At 35.6% G+C, this 14,781-nt stretch overlaps 1 protein-coding gene and 1 pseudogene across 4 annotated transcripts in view; both read left to right on the plus strand.

Annotated features, from left to right (window-relative positions):
• The window catches only part of VGLL3 (vestigial like family member 3), a 49,668-nt gene extending 37,868 nt beyond the window's left edge, over positions 1-11,800 (plus strand). For all 4 annotated transcript variants that reach the window (XM_035282927.3, XM_035282928.3, XM_035282930.3 and 1 more), the window contains exon 4: positions 5,428-11,800. In XM_035282927.3, the coding sequence (XP_035138818.1) occupies positions 5,428-5,471 (44 nt within the window). In that variant the 3' untranslated portion in view covers positions 5,472-11,800. The remainder of the gene's footprint in view (positions 1-5,427) is intronic.
• On the plus strand, positions 5,503-14,358 carry LOC100897013 (uncharacterized; annotated as a pseudogene).
• The last annotated feature ends 423 nt before the right edge of the window (positions 14,359-14,781 follow it).

A 14,781-nucleotide genomic window follows, 5' to 3' on the forward strand; every position in this document is an offset into this window, starting at 1 on the left:
TGCCTATATATTATTAACCTTGATATTCACCTGCAATGAAATCATAGTTTGCAAATTGGGAACCCTTCTCTCCTACGGTTTTCTCTTGCAAGAGTTAAGGTGCTACCCCTACATAGATCTTACTTAGAAATTTTTAACTAGTGTTTAAAGTGATTGCCGCAGGGCTCAGACAAACACATGCAATTGTATGACCATCAGCAATGATAGTTTCACAAAGTAATAGAAAATAATACGACTGTCCCTTGCAGCTTTTTGTGATACTATGTCAGCGTGTCAATGTTAGCTGTCAAGTTGCTTCTGAAGTTGAGGTATTTTGATGCAGCATCTGACACAGAGGCGTATGCATCTAACTTTGTAATAAGTATTTCTTATCTTTATTAAAGGATGGGTGAAAAGGGAGATTTATTTTTTAAATATAGAAATGTTATTGGGTTCCTATAGTCTAATAGTAAGCATTTTAATCCACATGGCTTCTTGACTCTTAATTAAGAAAAGTTTCTTAAGAAACTTTTGAAACAAAAAGTTTACATTTACCCACGTAAATGCTATCTTCACTTTTAGGTCTTCAAAGTTTCTACAGATACTTTCAGGCTTTCTGTTCCTATTGATGTTCTTTTTCTAAATCAACAGCATGTTTACCACTGTATGGTTACCTCTTTTATCTCCAGCAATAAAATTAATTGAAAGCATATTCAACTTACTTCAAGAGCGGGTCAGTAGTGTTGTCAAATGATTATGCTTTTTCAGAAGTAGCGCTTATTTTTTAGTGGGTTATGACTCTGACAATGAAACGGTACCTAAAACTCAGCTGTATGTTAGTGTCACTTTTCTTGTTACCAAATTTTTATTTACTGTATCTATCTAATGGGAGAAGTCCCTCATCAATTCTGTTTATTCTTAGTTCAGTCCACTCGCAGCTCTATTATTCTCAGTTTTAAACAAAATCCCATTTGAGTTGAAAGCTCTTCTCAGATTCCTTGGGGGTTCCCTCTGCCACTAAAAGTTATTCACATCACAAACATTGTCCAGTTTATAAGTTGTTGTCTGCTTTTTGGTTCTGTCTTTTCATTCTTATCCTAGACTGTTGTTCCCAACATACCCTCCTCCTCTAGTCTCTTTCTTCAGGCATTCTCTATACAGTATTCTTTCGAGTGTTCTTTCTAATAATGACCTATTCAACTTGGTCTATTTGAATTCAGTTCCTAGTGTTTGTGATCTGTCTAAGATGCTCATCCAGGGTGGCTCCCGCCATTTCTTCTGCTGCGGGATACCCACATCACTACTGATAGGACCCCAGAATTCCCGTTGAACTATCTCCTGCATCATTTGTGGAGAGCCTAGGTGGACTTTAAGACTTCTTGAAAAAACAAAACAAAGCAGGGTTTGAGGGGAGCTAGGAAGGGGGAAGTTGAGGCCATTCACAGTCAAACCTATCATGTTGCCATTTCTATTTTCTTATTTCTGTAAATAATAATTTCACAGATCCACTGTGAAAGCTGCTGCCTCCTGAATCTCGGTTAGAAAACGAGTCAGAATGCCTTGCTATATACAGTCAGTGCTATGATTTGAATAACTACATCTCCCCCAAATTCGTATGTTGAAATCCTCGCCTTCAGGTACTGATATTACAAGGCCAGGCCTTTGGGAGGTGATGAGGTCATACAGGCAGAGCTTTCACGAATGTAAATCAATGCCCTTATAAAAGAGACACGAGAGAGATCTCAGGTGATCACACAGCAGAAGGCACCTTCTGTGAACCAGAGGGCAGGCCCTCACCAGACAACAAATCTGCTGGCACCTTGATCTTAGATTTCCCAGCCTTCAGACCTTCCTTCCTTCCTTCCTTCCTTCCTTCCTTCCTTCCTTCCTTCCTTCCTTCCTTCCTTCCTTCCTTCCTTCCTTCCTTCCTTCTTTCTTTTCTTTTCTTTTCTTTTCTTTTCTTTTCTTTTTTTTTTGACGGAGTTTCGCTCTTGTTACCCAGGCTGGAGTGCAATGGCGCGATCTCGGCTCACCGCAACCTCCGCCTCCTGGGTTCAGGCAATTCTCCTGCCTCAGCCTCCTGAGTAGCTGGGATTACAGGCACGCGCCACCATGCCCAGCTAATTTTTTGTGTTTTTAGTGGAGACGGGGTTTCACTGTGTTGACCAGGATGGTCTCGATCTCTTGACCTCGTGATCCACCCGCCTCGGCCTCCCAAAGTGCTGGGATTACAGGCTTGAGCCACTGCGCCCGGCCTTGTTTCTTAATTCATTTTTGACAACCACCTCATGAGCCAAATGACCACCCTAGTTTTTAAAGTTCATGCTGTGGTGGTTAAATTAAAGATGCATATAGAGAGACACGTCAGTTAGATATGACACATCTTGTGATAAAATGGAAGTGGTCTTCATTAAAAGTGTGACAGACTAATACGTTATCAATTATGTCATCTTAGAAAAAATGTGACAAATGCAGAGTTTAAAAAAATCACGAGAGCTATTTTGTTGATCTTCATATCAGTTCTGTTAAATCAGCGTGTTTCCAAGCAGTGCCAAAAGGAGTCTAAAAATCTATTCGGTTTTCCTTGATAGGATTTTGTGAGATAATTTTGACTTAGGCTACAGCCAATGTAACTCATATGAGGTGAACATATATGCTGTGGTTAAGACCATCGGCTGACGTCAGACTACCTCTTTTGAAATCCTAGTTCTATCACTTAATAATTGCATAAATTCTCTTAGCTTGAATTTTCTCATTTGTAAAATGAATATTAAGATAGCATGATTAAGAGGATGAAATATGTTTCATATAAAGCACTTAGCACCATACCTATCATAAAGGAAGGAAGCAGAAATGTCTGAATAGGAGCAGAACTTGTAGCAGAGTGCATTATGTTCAGGTAAGAAAAAATCCTGAGAAATCCCAAATAAATATAGACCACATAAGATGTATGAGTGAACAATTTTGCCCCCTCCATCCTCACTGGGAAAAACTAAATGTACTTATTGACTCTTAATTATTCCAATGTACCATTACCAGTTGTCTTAACTAAAAAAAATGTAGCCCTGCTTTTCTCTTGCAACTTATAAGTAGGGTCTTCTGTCTGTAGTTGCTCATTTTCTTGTGCTTTACATATGCCTATTTTGAGATTTACAAACATGAATGCCTGGTAATTAAAGCTAAGTTTTTTATGGTCCATCACGAAGAAGGAGTTTAACCACAGGGATCCATTAGATATTTGATACATTTTAGGCCACAGAGGGACTGACTTTTTAAGATTCGCATTGTAGAAATGCAGAGAGGTGGAAACAAGAAATAGAATAGATGAATTCATAATGAGAGAATGCCTTCTGTTATTCTGCTTGGAAAATTTCGGGCGATCTTAAGTAATGCAGTACTTGTCCGCAGCAAAAGGCTCATGTGATTTTGAAGGGGTCATATGTCTTTGCTAAGCAAATAGGGAATTGCATTTATTGAAAAGAAAAAACAAGACAGGCAAACCACTTGATAATTATAACAGTATTCATGACGTGCAGTGCTGACATTCTATAGATTGATGCAGTCTTCCAGTGTGGAAATACTGAGTCATACAGAAGATGCGATGTTTTAAAAATGAAAAAAATATTTATATAGTCAGCAGATTGTCAGTAAAGGTGGTTTAGATTACAAGAGTTACCCAACAGAGACTGCCAGGTTGCAAATTATTCTAACCAGAAAATGATTTGAAAATGAGTAAAGCAAACTCAGTGTGGATTGACATACCCCAGAACCTTTTATTTTATTTTTTCTCTCCCTCATTGTTCTCTTTTATCCTTCTCCTCCTCTTCTTTCGAAATGGGAAAGGAAAACTATTGCTACTTTATCAGACATAATACCAGTATGCTTGCAGAAAAGAGAAAAGGTGGAGCCAATCTTTTGGCATTCAGGAAGTGTTGTTTGTTCCCGGTGCACAAATGCTACGTAGTACACAGATTGTGACTTGTAATTTTATGAGGTGCTTCTTTATCTTCTTCCATCTGTTCTTATGCCCTTTGTGAAGTCCCTTTTGTAGAATGCCTTAATGTCTCCAAACACTAATTGTGTCTGATTTTGTAATGACATCTACATTTTACAGAATTCTTTGACTAGTTGAGGGACAAGAAATGTTGTGTAATAATAGAAAAAATGTAAGCCGAATTGGCTCAATTAGCTATTCAATTTCTGATGTCCATCCTGGATTTACAACAGTTTTACAGCAAAGCTCAAGAAGACAACCTGAGACCCTTGCACCCACACAACCGTAGACTTGCTGCATTTCTACCCACGTATTTAAAGAGTTTTGCTTCACATTTTGGTATTTAGATTTAAACAACATAAAATCACCTGTTATGCTGTGTTCTTACTCTTCTAAACAATTACACTTCAGGTACAAAAACAAAGGGAACTAAAACAGGCGAAAGATGTATCAACTGGCTTTACTGAAGTCATCATTTCACGATATGGAAGTTCATTAAAGCATCTTGTTCCACATCTTAAATATATACACTTTTAATTTTCAATTACACTTCAATAAAGCTTGAAAGACAAAAACAAAACGAAAGTAACTTCAAGTAGGTGCCAACTGAAGGTGATATGTGAATTGCCCAAGACGGAAATTAGTCAATTCACCGTTAAGGCACAGATAAGGGTGGTCTTTTCTGTTTTCTCTTAGATAACTTCTTACTGATTTTAGCTTTGAGTTGGAATTGATCTATGTCCTATTAATCTAGGTTTACCTTCCTTTTGTCACTACTTTTAACTTGTAAATTTTACTTTTTTGCTATGTGGTATGATTTTTAAAATTCATTTTAAATACTTTTTGGAGGAAGATAAGTAAATTAATAAATAGAATATACATCTGGACTATTGGTTATGAACCAACTGTATTTATTTTACTGACAATAGTAGACTCAGTTCTTAGCCATTAATTGGTTGCCATAGTTTATAGTAACTCCACAGTGGAATACATTTAAAAATAACAACGGAATTATCACGTTGGTCTAAAAGAATAATTTTGATCATTACTGAAAGTATTAATTGAAGCACTGCAAAAATGTTTGAAAGATGGTTTATGTCTTTTTTTCTGCCAACATCACCTCCTTTTGAAATTGCAAATAAAATGTTTCATTCATTCTATTTACTACTCATTCATACTCCAAGCAAATAAAAACCATAGCAAAGAATTTGCGTTATATCAATAGCGCTGTTTTAGTCTTGTGTTTTTGCCACATATTGTGTTAGCTGGCTTTTTGAAAATTGTGAGCTCCAGCACAGAATTTGCTTAGAGATCGGATTGTCTTCAGGTCAGACCTCACGGTTGCCTGGATTACTTTTTGGGTTTCTACATCCAATGCATTGCAGATTATGCTAATTTTCAGTGCTAAATGTATTAATGTTCTTTGTTTCTTCCCCACTGTTATTTTTTTACAGGTCTACAGCACCAAGACAAGAATAAGGAATCACCATGGTACTGAAACACACCATCTTTGTGAGTTAGGTTGCAGCATGAATCCAAGGGTCCACTGGGAAAAGATGCTGTCAGGATTTTCCACTCAGCAAAAGGGCATGAAAGACATGGAAGGAGAAGACAGTGCCATGCGCTTGACTTTGGTTTTCGGCGTTTCTTTGAGAAAGCAGGGTGGGTCCTAGACATTGAAGGAAAGCATTTTTACTTGTTTTTTTTTTTTTTTTTTTCCTCATCTGAGCCTTTGCCGCTGTGCAACTCTCTCTTTTTGTTATCTTGCTTTTATCAATATATAGCTAAGTTTTGTTTCATTGTGATTCTTTTTTTTTAAACCAACCGCCTTGTCAGGGAAGGATGAACCATACATTAAAGGCTCATTCTTTCAGGAATATAAGTTTGTAGCTCTATGTGCATCTATTTTTGTAGAAATACAAAAAGTTTGGTTTAGAATTGATGGGCTATTTTTGAGGGATGTATTGTTTTTAATATTGTAAAAATTGTTGAGTTCTGTTTAAAGAACTTGCTCTCAGAGAAGCACTGGCAAAAATGTTTGAAATGCTTATCTCTAAGATGTCGATGATATGCTCTGTCTGTGCTTTCTAGGTTACCTCAATGTTTTATGTCCTTGTTTTTTACGGAAGTAGCTATACCATAGTCAAGCCAACACAGTATTGTTTTGATATTGAATCTCAGTAAAGATTTAATTCCATTTAATTTTGAATTATATGTTTAGCTTGAAAAGTGTTTTTTTAATGGCCACACTAAAGAAATGATATTTTATTACTTTGATTTCTCCCAAAGAGTAACTTGGAGGTTTACTAATGAGAAAGTTTGCATAAACTTTCAATCACATGAAGAGTTTGCCTAGAGGATAAAAATTCTCTTTCTAGCCCATCCATATTTGATAAATGAAACCAGAGGTTATATACTAGGGGAAAAAGTGCATTTAACCATGTTCCCTGCGAGTGCCTCTGATTCATTTTGCTTGTTTCTAATTATTCATTCACGGCAATTAAAAAGTCATATTTTAAGTGGGATTTGTTTTTTCTGAAGAGCAGTTGAAGGAACAATATCTGGGAAGGTACTAGAGAAATTACACAGCCCTAGCTCTTTGTCATAATGCCACCTATCCCTGTAATATGTAGTTTAAACACAAAACTTAACAAGTCTTTTTTTGTTTGTTTAAATCTGGTTTTACTTGATTCAATTCTTTTTTAGAAAAAAATTTAGAGCAAAATAAAGTGTATATTAAGATTTAAATTTATGCCGCAATTTAAACAACTGAAATTGGGCTAAAAATTAAAAATTTGGGGATTTACCCTGATATGGCTCTCATAATTTAAAGTGAAGTTGAAATTATCATTAAGGACTGCTAGGAAAATATTAAGATTATAAAAGTAGCAGTTATTGATAATATTAGGACTTCAAAGCAAAGTTCATTTCTTCCTTCAACTGCTTCCAGAGATGTCATGTAAAAAATTTAGTGGAATATGGAAGTGTTTTAGTTTTATAAAGCGGTTTTTTCAAATTTCTCCCATCTTTCTCCCCACCCACATAAAATAGTATGTTCAGCGAAACACCACTTTCTCTTTTTAATTGTTTGTATCATATGTCAACTTTTTAAACATGAACATGGCATGTTCAACTAGGCAGAATTCTCATAGATAATTTTCAAATATATTCCTTGGCTGTAGTTTATGCATTTGTTAATATCCTGTCCGTCTTTTGAGTTTAGGTCTGTACACTCTCTTGCACTCTTGTCACTCCACACTTGGCTGTTTCTTATCTAGACTCTCTTTTACACAATATGCACATTTTGACCAATGTTGGGTCCAAACTTAAGATACCCTCCACTCACTAATAATATGAACTTAAATTTCCTGGGAGTAGCCAGTTAAATTTTCTGCTTTGGTCAATAATTTGATTTGATAGAATAATTTAATTATAATTTGCCCAAATATGTGGAGCACAGAATTTAGTGAATCTATAAATCTGATTTTGCCTTGTGTCCTTCTGAGTTTTCAAAGAAGAGTATTCGACAATTCCCGTGTGATGACTTACAGGGTTATTTGCTTTATCTACCTTTGGAATACATTAACTTTCTTTGTAATTTCTTGGAAAGTCGTGTTGTACTCAAACTCATTCAGATCATTCCATTGGATTTTCCCAATGAAGAGGAGAAGGAAAGTAATTACTCCTTGCTCCATTTCTTATTTTCCACCAAATTTAATTGAAAGGCAGAGAACAAACAATTAGATGTCTTCACTCTGAATATAGACTTTGCTCTGTGTCTCTCCCGGTAACTGTCAGATAAAAAATATCTTGGCTCTGAGGATCTGAGGAATGTTGGGAACCTGATTTCTGCTGTACAGAGGAAAGATTTGTAAGTGAGCTCTCTCTGAAAACAGGACCTAGGCTGGGTGTGGTGGCTCATGCCTGTAATCCTAGCACTATGGAAGGCAGAGGTTCAGGAGGATTGCTTGAGCCCAGGAGTTGAGGATCAGTCTGGGCAAAATAGGGATACCCTATCACTACAAAAAAGGTCTTAAAAATTGCCTAGCATTTTGGTGCACACCTGTTGTCCCAGCCACTCTGGAGGCTGAGTTGGAAGGATAGTTTGAGTTTGCAGTTTGTAGTGAGATGTGACTGAGTCACTGTACTCCAGCGTTGGTGACAGAGAAAGATCCTGTATCAAAAAGGAAAAGGAAAAAGAAAATAGGATATTGGTGTTTGACGTTGATTGCCACTCAGGGAGTGGATCAAAAATATAAATAGAAAGAGAATGAGCATGTCTCTATAATTGTCTGGCATCCCCTAGCTAGGACCATATTGCTATTACCACCAGAAGTCCTAAAAGAGGATGGGTTGCAATTTAGCATAATATTCTGAATTCATTCCAAGTTTCAAATTCTGTCATTCTCTGGCTCTTCTTTTTTCACATTAAAATGATGCTGTTGGACTTAGAGGCTTCTGAACTGCTTTATTGAGGGCTACTAACTGCCTCCCCAATTTTATATCAAACCACTCCATCTTTAGACAAAGGTGGCTTTGTCTAATTTTACAATCAGATTTTATTCAAGCTCTCTAAATATCTGTGAACTAGGTTCTAGTAAATTGTCTCATTTATTCTAAATAGAATCTATGCTTCTACCAGTAAACCATCAGGAGCTAGAAAACAACATAATGATGACAATCAGGAACCTAACAGATTATTAGGTCTCTCATTGTTCATTTGAAAGAGCTTCTAAACTTTTGAGAAATCCATGTTTCTTCTTAAGAAAGTTAAGCACCCTCCCTTAACTTTCCCCTCCATGTGTTCTCCTTTCTTTTTCTTCTTAAGAGTATTTATATTATTTTGTTAAGCAAAAAATGAACAAGATTGCTCTAAAATTTGCAAAATGAGAACAAGTGTATTGCAAATAATTGAGGGATTTATTTCTTTAACTTTATAAGACTTAACAAAACCCCAAAATTCTAGGCACTGACATGAAAGTTGCCTTTGAGAAACTTGTTATTCATTATGCAAAAAAGTATTTGCTAATTTCTGTTCTAAGATTTGCAGACTGTGTCACACTATCTAGCTTTTGAGTTTGCTATCTCGTTTAATGTTGTATTTATAATTTAAAGTGGCAATTAGAAACTATATTTCAAAAACCTGTATTCTATCCCTTACTAAGTGTTCCTTCTTTATATAGTGTTGGCTACATTAAACCCGTGGGGGCAGTGGCATTAAGTGGTGGTAATAGGAACGTACATATGTTAGAGTTTTGACTGACGGATAAATAGAGAAGCAGAATGAATTAATGGAAAAGAATTTGGTTGTTAGGCCGTCCTCTAAATTTTAGCTTGGCTGCAATTTTATATGTGGTTTGGGGCTTCATTTATTTTTCTCATGAGTAAAATGGGACAATACCTAACAAGAAGACTGTGGAAGTTGGAAATCACACACACACACACACACACACACACACACACACACACACGATCAATCAACTGGCTCATATTAGATGTTCAATAAATAACAGCTACCACAGATGCCTATCAGTTGAGTAAGTGGTTCACTAAATTGAGCTGCCAAGGATCTCTTTTCTTCACATCCATAACTGTTTCTGCAGCAATCAAATAGATATATGATTGTTTTTCTGTAAGAAATTGCTGCAAAGAGAATATTTTCCTCCTACTAGCTGTTCCTCCTACCAGGTATAGTAGATAAATGTACATTTCTTTATGAGCTGACTTTTTAGTGTATCATTTCTGAAGGAAAAATAAATTAACCTTAGAGAGGCATGTAGGTCCGACTCAGTTTTCTTACATATTCTAAATCTTTATTATCCAGGACCTTATAAATTACTGTGTCCAAAATTATGAGGACAGTGTCATTTATTCACCAAAGTTTGTATTTTTCAGTTATATGGCCAACTTCCTTGGCACCTAGGATAAGAACATTTCTTTTGCAGTTATCCATTTCTCTTTTAAATTTTACTTGACTTAAAGGAAAGTTGCAAAATACGGTGGAAAAAATCTTCCGCATGAAAAGGGGGAAAGAAAACAGAACCATTTACGATCTCAGTCAGCAGATTTACTCTACTCAGACAAGAAAAGAAACAACCTTATTGGAAGCAGATGTTGACACTGTGTCAGTTATTGAAGATGGAAGGAGTTCACTTGAGCCATTGCAGTTACAAAGGGGTATTGATGGCAGTTCGAATTCCTGATTGATCACCCTTGCAACCAAGAGAAAGAGAGCAGAAACTGTACGGGATCAGAAATGAACTCAGCCTTCCAGTTTAATGGAGAGGATGCTAGAAACCCAGTTGTTTTTTTTTTTTTTCTTTATTTGCTGTAGGATAAAAGACATCTTTTATAAAAGGTAAGACTTGGTTGAGAGAAAAATCACAATTTATTATCTAAAAATATGTAAAGGCAAAAGAGCTTTTTAAATCTATTATAAAAGCATTAAAACTATTATTGAAATCATTTTAGAAAAGTTAGCCTAAATTTTAGTTCAAAAACAATGTTGAAAACAAACATATAACCTGTGAAAAAATGAATGGCTCTGGCAAGTAGGGGTATGAGTGGAGCCTATAAGGAAACCTCAGTCTCAATAACTTCAAATGTTATTTTCCTCGGAAACTTGGTCATGGAGACTGGTCACAGTACAGACATTTAGAATTTTTAGTATTTTTTTTTCCTTTTAGTCTTGTATTGCTTTCTGGGAATTGCACCGTGTACACTTTTCCAACCAATAGAAATCGTCATTATTGTTAAAATATCTTAATTTTCCTATTTCTTTTACTGTCTGTTGTGCTCTTTTGGTTAAAAGTATTTTCATAGTTTCAAAGTATTGGTCCAAGTAGTCTTCTCTTGAAGTTGTAATCAATTTAATTTGATCCGATGAGTTTATCTGAATCTCCTTTTTACGATCCAAGAAATTCTAATATAAATAAGTGTACTTTTACCAATTCCATTGTATAAGAAAACAGATACCTTTTAGAAAATAATAGGTCATCATCAATTCATTGTTTTTAAAAAAAAGCAATTTATGCACTACTAAATCTGAGATAAGAATAATTCTTTTAACATGAAAGATTCTTTAATTAGTTTTGGTATATACATAAGATGTGAACTTTCTATTGATATCTCTTTATATTAATAGAGATGTACATTTCTTCCTATGCTGTGGCTAGAGCAAAAGTTATTAATGATTATTTACACACGTGATTTAATTTCTTAACAAATGTACAAAATTTGATATTATGTCTGATTTAAAAATACTATTCCGTACATTTTTTTTGAGAGAGAAAACATAGGGGATGGTTTTCCTGTGAATTCTTCGTATCACTTTAAACTGCATATATTTAAAGGGAATATATGAATTCAGTTTGTTTTTATTATATAAATCTAGATAAGGTGAAATGCTTTCGTGAAAAAAAATACAGTGTAGTGAATTTTATATTTGTCACTTGATTAGGTAAACTAAAAACTAAAAACAGAAATATTATTTTACTGCATTGAAATACAATGAAATTTAAGACTTGTTAATTCTATAAGCAGTTATGCTACCTTAATTTTGTGATTCCATAAATAAAAAATTAATCTTAGTTATGCTGTCATAATTAATAAAAATGTATAATTCATAAAACTTTTGGCTTTATAAGATAATTATAAAATTATATATTTTTCTGTTTCGTGGGGTTTGGGAAAAACATTTTCTTATTTCTATTCACTCTTCAAATGCAGGTCTCATAATATGTGTTAATGATATAAGATGATGGAAGACTTTGTAATAAAAACAGATGTCATTATCTTCAATTTGTTCAATAAATAATTTAATGTGAACTGAATGTTTATATTTTAATGTAGCATTTGGGTTTGGTTTACATTTTGAGAATTCAAGGCTCTTTTTGTTCCTTATTTAATTAAGCACCTTATTGCAACATCTTAGGTGTTTTTAATTAAAAAGTTAATTTTCAGAGCCAAGAAATCTACATATTACAGCAAAGAATAGATTAGAAAACACGTATTCATGATGGATAGGCAAATGAAATGGGGTATACGAATTACATAACAGCAAGAGTCTTGAGAATTTTATAAGACAATGCTTCTAAGGCTATTGACTGACCAACGTGTATTTTGTTGTTTTTACATTTGTTGACAGGGACTCTGCCATAAGTAGTATGAAACAAAAACTTTTCTGCCATTCATTGACATTGAAAAGAGAATTCCAAACCTTGTATTCTGAGCAAAGCTAGAGTTTCTTCACATGTGCCCTCAATTTTCTTATTACATGTATCTTTAATGTGAAAGTACTAAAGTCTGAAAATCAGCGTTGAAATAATGGACCCTCCAGCACTACAGATGAAATAATTTGGCACAGGCTTTTGAAACTGTCTACCACATTTAGAATACACCGAAATGAGCTCTATCACTGCTGTAAAACATTAATACAACAACAATGTCCTAAAACCACACAAATTTGTGACCTTACAACTCCGACATTCGGCAAAGAACTTAGTCTTGGTGGGCTACAGAAAATAGGCTGAGCAAAATATCTTCTGCTCAGTTCATGATGCATAGAAAGAATGTTGACGATTCCAAGAGAGAACCTTGCTGTTCCTTGCTCCTAGAGTCCTTTGCTTAGCTTTCTTCCATCTTCACATCCAGTAATGTGGTCACGACCTTCTCACATGCATCACTCTGACTTCCTCTTCTTCTCCCTTACATGTTTAAAGACTCGTGATTACATTAGCTGCATTTGTATAATCCAGAATAGTCTCTTCAATTTAAGGTGTTTAATTCCATCTTTAAAGTCCCTTTTTCCATGTAGAATAACATATTCAATGGTTCTGGGGATTAGGACTTGGAGCCATTATTCTACCTACAATCATTCGTATTGGACTTCCATCATTTTCTAACAGTCTTTTTATTTTTATTTTTATTTTTTTTTGAGACGGAGTTTCACTCTTGTTACCCAGGCTGGAGTGCAATGGCACGATCTCGGCTCACCACAACCTCCACCTCCTGGGTTCAGGCAATTCTCCTGCCTCAGCCTCCTGAGTAGCTGGGATTACAGGCATGTGCCACCATGCCCAGCTAAATTTTTTTTTTTTTTTTGTATTTTTAGTAGAGACGGGCTTTCAACATGTTGACCAGGATGGTCTCGATCTCTTGACCTTGTGATCCACCCGCCTCGGCCTCCCAAAGTGCTGGGATTACAGGCGTGAGCCACCGCGCCCAGCCCTATCAATCTTATGATCAAGAAAGACTAGTTCACTGGAAGCGGCAAGGCATAATGTTTGCATTGGCATTTGTGTGGGGGTTTATCTTCATTCACTGCATGTGAAGAAAATTCCTGTCACTATTTCAACTGTTTCATGCCATTGTTATAGTGCTTCAGAATCCAAAGGGTTATGTGGAATTTATGTAAGATGAGCAGTCTGGGGGGTGGAGAGCAGGTCATCTAGTGCAGATTCTTCCTAGCTGAAGTGTCTTTTCTCTGGGGACAACCAAGTATGATTTAATTGTTTTGCTTCCTTTTTTGGGAGCATAGGCGCATCTTGTGATGCCCTAAGTCTGCAAGCATCCCACTTGACCTGCTTCTACACATTTGACTAAATAGCTAAATATGACCACATTGACGTGGTAAAGCTCTAACACTTTTGTCCAGATTGAATCACTCCATCTGCTATCAGTTAAGCAGTGGAAAAACTGTTGTGGAAAAGCAAACATGTTTTGATAGATTTAATGTGTAAAGAGGGTATCCGTCCTCTGGAATGCTGCTGATCAATAAATGAGCTGCAAGATTTTTAGAAACAACACTCAAGCACAACTGCTTTACTTTCCATACCAAGTTTGGCCGTGACTGAATGAACACCAGCATTGATCTTCGCTTTGCACTTGTACAAGAGGCTGTTTGCAGAGAGCCAAATATAGCAACAGAGGATTTAATATCTTGCCAAAAAATACAAAATCTGTTCCCCTTTAAGCATGACACTCTATCCTTTCTTGTGGATCTTGCTAAAAGAAAAATATAGCTTTAAACTCCCCTATTCCTTCTGTTGAAAGCTCACTAATCTTTTTCAAATGAGCTATGTATGGTTTTGTGGTGTTTTCTGTTTCCAAAAGAAAATCACTACACAAGAAATAAGTCCAGTGTTATCATTTTTCTGACCAAAAAGAAAAAGAATACTTCTGGTGGTGGCTGCATTAATTAATTTGATTGTGATAATCAGTACACAACGTTTACCTATATCAAATCATCATTTCACATTCCTTAAACATATACAACTTGTCAATTAGAACTCAGTAAGGCTGGGATCTTTAAGTCAAAGATTAGAGTCAATAGAAATAAAGAAAAGTTGTGCTTTGATAGCTCAGGACTAATGGAGGATTATTGAGAGGCTATCGTGCTATGTGTCATTTCGTATTAAACAAATTACACCAACAACAAAAAATTTGGCTTCAATCAACGAGGTGCTTTCTTTGTCTTAGAACACGGTGCTTCGTTCTGAGTGTTGTCTGATGGGTGGGTAGATTAGGTCAGATTTCTTTATAATGTGCTTAATGACAACAGCTCTTCTTCTCAGTTTATGGTGTAGATAAAGAATTTGGAAAATAGTCTTGCAAACTTCACCAAGAAAATAGCTTTCTGCAGTGACAGCTTTACCAGACATCTCCGTGTGGGATTTTAAAACAAACACAAGGCTGTTTGGAAATACTTGGTATATGTAAATATGCAAAATATGCTGAACAGTGCTAACAGCTGTAGGGTGTACTCCCTCCTCCTCGAGCAGAATATTTTGGTGGCAGTGTGGTTATTT

This window comes from Callithrix jacchus, chromosome 21, assembly GCF_049354715.1.
Source record: "Callithrix jacchus isolate 240 chromosome 21, calJac240_pri, whole genome shotgun sequence".
Lineage (NCBI taxonomy): Eukaryota > Metazoa > Chordata > Mammalia > Primates > Cebidae > Callithrix > Callithrix jacchus.